This window comes from Natrix helvetica, assembly GCF_964273705.1.
Source record: "Natrix helvetica genome assembly, chromosome: 1".
NCBI classification, from domain to species: domain Eukaryota; kingdom Metazoa; phylum Chordata; class Lepidosauria; order Squamata; family Natricidae; genus Natrix; species Natrix helvetica.
This window is the reverse complement of record NC_138548.1, coordinates 188,005,629-188,011,628: the sequence shown is the minus strand read 5'-3', so window position 1 is coordinate 188,011,628 and position 6,000 is coordinate 188,005,629. Positions and strand designations below refer to the sequence as shown.

The 6,000-nt window shown below is 42.6% G+C and overlaps 1 protein-coding gene across 3 annotated transcripts in view; it reads right to left on the bottom strand.

Moving 5' to 3' along the window:
• Positions 1-6,000, bottom strand: part of SPAG16 (sperm associated antigen 16) — a 295,715-nt gene that overhangs the window by 249,735 nt on the left and 39,980 nt on the right. For 2 of the 3 annotated variants that reach the window (XM_081934340.1, XM_081934339.1), the window contains exons 5-6: positions 2,369-2,506; positions 539-646 (exon numbers count right to left, since the gene is read on the bottom strand). In XM_081934340.1, coding sequence (XP_081790466.1) covers positions 539-646; positions 2,369-2,506 — 246 coding nt within the window. Of the gene's footprint in view, positions 1-538; positions 647-1,949; positions 2,068-2,368; positions 2,507-6,000 lie in introns of those variants that run through there. The other variant, XM_081934341.1, reaches the window with a different exon arrangement.

The window sequence follows — 6,000 nt, the reverse complement described above, 5'->3', positions numbered from 1 at the left end:
TGTTTTTACAATGTACATGATGAAGCAATTTGTTATATACTATTAAAGATTATAGTGAACAACATCTGGTGCCGAAAAGACTAAACAGCATTTGAATACAATATTATTTATAAAGCTTATAGATCAACAAAAATAATTCTTAATAAAGATATAATTTTTTACAAATAGAAAGAGAACAAAGTTCCAGGACATATAGCATCTATGGAATAATTGCACAACTTTTCCATAAATTTTAATTAAATTGTTAGCTCAGGTATTGAATAAGATTCAAAGCATCAAGAATTTCCTTCAACATGGAAAAAATCTTGCATCATCCATTTATTGATCAGCATAAATAAAACATTGCCAGGTATGCCTCAGCAAGAGAATGATCTTGAAGTTTAGGAGTATTCCATATAGATCTATTATATAAATTGTATCAGTCAGGAAACTATATACAAAAAGCATCAGTTGCAATTAATATCTGGTCTCTGGTCTAAGACTGTAATAAACTGATTAATTAACTGAATATGTATCAAATAGATTTGTATTTACGTACCTTTTAATGTCATTAATGAGTCTGTTCTTTTCCTGGACTACTCTTTTATGATGCATTCTATGGAAGTCACGCTCTCTCTGCATTTTTAGCAGTGCATCTTTAGCTTTGCTATATGGAAACAAAAAACATGATTTGTAAATAAATTTCTATTCTTTAGCAAGGCATCTATCATGAGGACTAGCCTTCCTGTCTCAGAAAGCTATTCTTAAAATCTCCAATAAAAGAAGCACATTAGCACTTGATCTAGCTCTATTGCCTGTCCTGGTTTCATTTAACCTGTTATTTGCATCCCTCATTCGTTTTTGTCAACTGTAGGTGGAATGGTATATTCTAGATCTGTGATGGCTAACCTATGGCACACGTACCAGAGGTGGCACGCAGAGCCCTCTCTGCTGGCACGCATACCATCGCCCCAGGTCAGATCTCCATGGTGTTTCTTTCGTGGGCTTCTGTTTCCCTGCAAACGATGAAACAGAAGCTCACGAAAGAAAAAGATCTTACCAGTTGCCTTATCTTTGTTTCAACAATACTGATAGATAAAGGGTATAAGGCAGCGATGGCGAACCTTTTTTGGCTCGCATGCCATAAGTGGGGGGAGCACACGGGGTCATGTGCGGGTGTGACGCACCCATAATGCAATGCACGACCCCCCCAGTGCGCATGCGCGCACTACAGGTGCAACCCTCCCATTTTTGCATGCTTTTTTCACCCTCCCCAGGCTCCAGAGCCTTTTTAGGAGCCTGGGGAGTGCGGAAACAGCCTCCCCACCCCAGAATCCCTCACTTCTGGTTTGCTCGGAGGATCGTTTTGAGCGCTCCGAAGGCTTCAGGGACTTTCAGGACGCTTTCCTGAAGCCTCCGGAGCAGTCAAAACGAACCTCCGAGCAAACCGGAAGTCCGTTCCCGCGTGCCATAGGTTCGCCATCGCTGGTATAAGGTAAAGGTAAAGATTCCCCTTGACCATATGTGCTAGTCGTTCCTGACTCTAGGGGGCAGTGCTCATCTCCGTTTCAAAGCGAAAGAGCCAGCGCTGTCCAAAGACATCTCCATGGTCATGTGGCTGGCATGACTAAATGCCAAAGGCACACGGAACGCTGTTACCTTCCCAAAGATGGTTCCTATTTTTCTACTTGCATTTTTACATGCTTTCGAACTGCTAGGTTGGCAAAAGCTGGGACAAGTAACGGGAACTCACTGTGTTACACAGTGCTAGGCTTTTACACCGCCAAACTGTTGATCTTTCTGATCGACAAGGCCACCATGTCCCCTTAAAGGGTATAAATAATGTAATAAATATTACAAGTAGCTTCTCCCAGTAGCTTCTAGTCAACCAATAAAAAGGAGTAGGGAAGATACTCTTTGAGATTCATCCTTGAGGGGCTGTTGTTGTGAAGAAGAAAAGGGGCATATACCTTTTCAAAGTGGCCACTCCACCTGGGGTCATTTCAGCACCAACCCTTCTGACATGCAGGAAAGCTGCTAAGAGACCTGGTGTTCCAGAAGTCCTTGAAGAGGTCATTGTATGGCACGTTCCCTCCCTGAATTAGGCAATTATTGTTTTGGGGATTAAGGTTTTTTTTTTTTAATTCTACCTACAGTAGTTCACTTTTACATTATTGAAAGCCACTCAGAACCTTTTTAATTGATCAGCATTACAGAAATAAATTAACCTGGATATTGATGGATTAACAGCTATTAGACCCATTCCTTACCAGACTTGCAAACATCAATACTGCCATTCAAAACTGATCACCTTCTACAATCTGATGTCCAGATTTTTTTCATCCAAATCTTTAAAAAATGTAACCCAATAAGAACAAGAAGAACATACTTAGCTGCAAATTTATAGTTCTCCATTTCTTTCTTTAAATATATATTTTCTCTCTCCAAATGCTGATTGCAAGTATAGGCATCTGGAACAAATCCAACATCTTTAGGTTCAAGCACACCTCTCTGCATCAATTCATACCTAAAATTAAGCAATTGAACTTTAGGGTTTTCCCCCCACTCTTCTTGGTTATAAAGAGTACATGTACTGTGAGCAGGAATCCATAGAACAACACCAACTCTTTTTCTTGATTGTGGTTACTTTAAAAAGGAGCTCCTATAAATCAGAACTACATTTCTCATGGTAAGTGGAATTACCTCAAAAAACAGAACTCCATGCCTTAACTTAATACACTGAGTACAATGAAACTACTGTTACCTGTCATTATTTTTGAGCGGTCAAAGGAAATAACATGGATAGGAGGTATCAATCAAATATCTACAGAATGCATACTGTAGCAGGTTATAAAATAAAAAAATAGACACACTGTAATTTTATTGGAAGTAAAGACCAATACATATTTTGGAACAATACATATTTATTGTCCATGGCTTCCTGTTGCACAGAAGATTGCCAAGATGATTGTATTGCTTGTTGGTATCCCATCTTTATTTTTACATATAATTCCAGGAGGTAAACTAAATCAATACTTCTCCATCCTATTTTCTCCAGAACGACAAACCTGTGGGGTGGGGTGGGGTGGGGTGGGATAAGAGACAGTGATTGGCCCAAGGTCACCAAGCTGGATTTCATGACTAGAAACTCACAAGCCTCCTGCTTTCTAACAGGGTGCCATAACTACTAGACCAAACCAGCTATTTTTACTGAATTGTATTAAATTCAAGAACTATACAATTTGAATAAAGGAGATAGGGTAAATATATATTTTGGTATGCTGTGCCACTGTTGTACCCCATTTTATAACACCAACGCAATTATTACATTTGCAGATGACATGACAGTGGTGGGGCTCATTAATAAGAACAATGAGTCTGCTTATAGGAAGAAAGTACAAGGGCTGACATTGTGGTGTAAAGAAAACAATGTTACACTTAACATCAAAAAAATAAATAAAGAACAAGGCACAGGAGAGGCTGTACTTCCTGAGAATGCTAAGGAAGATACATCTATCTCAGCATCTACTTCTGTCCTACTATTATAGCACTATTGAGAGTGTCCTGACACACAGCATTCTTGCATAGTATGGGAGCAGCTCTGCAGCAGACAAAAAAGCTCTACAGAGAATCATTAAAACTGCCCAGAATATCACCGGGCTCCAGATACCAGCCCTGGATGACATCTTCGCATCTCGCTCTTTGAGGAAGTTGCATAACATTCTCAGAGACTCTTCCCATCCTGCTTACAATCTGTTTACACTGTTGATTTCTGGCAGAAGATACAGAACAATTAAAACTAGGACCACACGTCTTCTGAATAGCTTTTATCCCAGAGCTATAATTGCACTCAACAATGAATTAAGGGGCCAACATCAGTTAGCTATTGGACAGCACTACTTGGTCTGTTGTGGGGATGCTTGGGTGGTTTAAGAGCAGGGAATTTTTTTTTGGGGGGGTGGTGGTGTTAGGGATTGTTATGTGTGTTGGGCCTGGTCTCTGGGTGTTATGTGAATTTCATTGTATGTGTAAACTGTGTATATACATGTAATAACAATAAAGTAAAGCAAAGTTATTTCACTATCTGGTCCATGAATCAAAAAATGACATGAAATCAATCAATACTAAGTACTACAAAACACTGTAGTGCATAACAAGTTTACAATATCACAGCTTGTCAGCCTCTACTTCGCTTGCTTGCTATCGGCTGCCATAGAAGAAGGAAGGGAGGGGCTTGAGGTATTTGAGATGGGAAAATTATGGTGCTGGAGGAGTTATCAGAAGGGAGGTTGGTTCTCACCATCTTCTGTCCATGCTGATGGCCTGTGTTTGGACTTGGTCAAGGTCAACCGTCTCTGCATACTAGAGATATACTGTACATGTTCGCACCTTTTTGGCTCAGATCTTGCTTTTCTTTCGCTGCTATCTTTTCATGACCAGTAAAAGTATAATTACACAAACAATGGAGTTGGGAGTTTTCTTTCTTGGTTATTGACGGAGGCACGCCTGACATTAAGCTAGATCTTCCTTCGCACTCATCCTGGAGCTCAAAACTTCCATGGCGAGTGCATGTAAAGAACCCCCCCCCCCAAAGTTGTATAATCCCTGCAGTGACCAGGAAGACAAGGGGGCTACTGCATCCTCTTTCCCTTTGAAAACGGAGAGGATGGCTGAACTGGATTTGGAGGAAAGGTCCGTCTGGCCCAGATGGTCGTTGGAAGTGGGACAGAAGAGTGATCCTGAGGAGGCTCTGGCCAGAGTCACTACCAGCCGACACTGGCAACCACAGACTCCTTGGCAGGAAGCCAAACAAGAGGACCTCATGATGACCCATGCTTTGAAACTTCTTCAAGAAGCGTGGGAGAAGCACCATTTCTGTGAGAGCTGCACTGAGAGGGAGATTAAATTTGCCAAGCAAGGGGAGAGAGGCGAGCGGACGACCTGTCTAACCCTGAGACGGGCTGGGGGAGACATTGGAGCTGGTCAGGATGGAGGAGCCACAGCAGCAGCAGCAGTTCGAGCCCCTCCAAGGGGGAGAGTGGGGCCCTGCAGATGTCAAATTCCAAAAATCCCTCCCCTTGGAGTGAAATACGGAGGAGATCCCAAAGAGTTGTGGGGTTTTTGGGTCCAGGTTTGGAATTATATGCAGCAATATGGAGAAGATTTCCCATCGGAGGATGCCAAAGTGAGAGCTGTTACTATGACATTGGAAAACAAAGAGGCTGCCTGGATAGTCGCTTTGCATAATGATGATTTCCCCCTGCTGAGGGATTACAATCTGTTTATGACCGCTCTGAGGAAGTGCTTTGATGACCTCCCCTCACAAATTGGAAGGCAAAAACCAGGAGGAAAACCCTAACCCAGGGGAGGAGGTCGGTGGCTGAGTACACCCAGGAATTCCGCAAGCTGTCTGTCCATATGCGGGAGTGGTCCAAGGAGTCTTTGATGGAAAGCTTTATGAATGGCTTGAACGATGATGTATATCAGAGCTGTGTTAATAGGGAGACCCCACGCAACCTGCAATGGTGGTATGAGCTGTCAGCGGATGTGGAGATTGACATAGGCAGAGACCAATACCATGGAGGCAGCAGCAAAACCAAAAATCTCCCCCCCCCCCCGCCACAAAAGAGGCTCCAAAAGCAGGGGAGGGATGGTCTGCAACCAAGCCCTGGTCAACTGCCTGTTTCTGTTGTGGGAAGGAGGGTGTTTTAGAACTGGTTCAGCTGCAAACAGCCGCTTCAACTTCTCGAAGGCTGCTTGACAGCCTAGTCCCATTCAGAGGCTTACTAGGCCTAGGTTTAGTCTCTACCTTTGATTTTAGGAGATTTGTGATGAGCATTCCAATGCTAGTGAATGAGGGAATAAATTGGTGGTAGAAGTTAGCAAACCCCCCAAAACGTAGGTGCTTGCAGGTTCCATTTCTGCAGCCAAGGTAATCACAGTATGAGGGGCCAATCCATCCCGGGTTTCTTGGTGATCTTCCATCCACATCTCCACTGGTTCGGGTAGAAAATGGGTGCT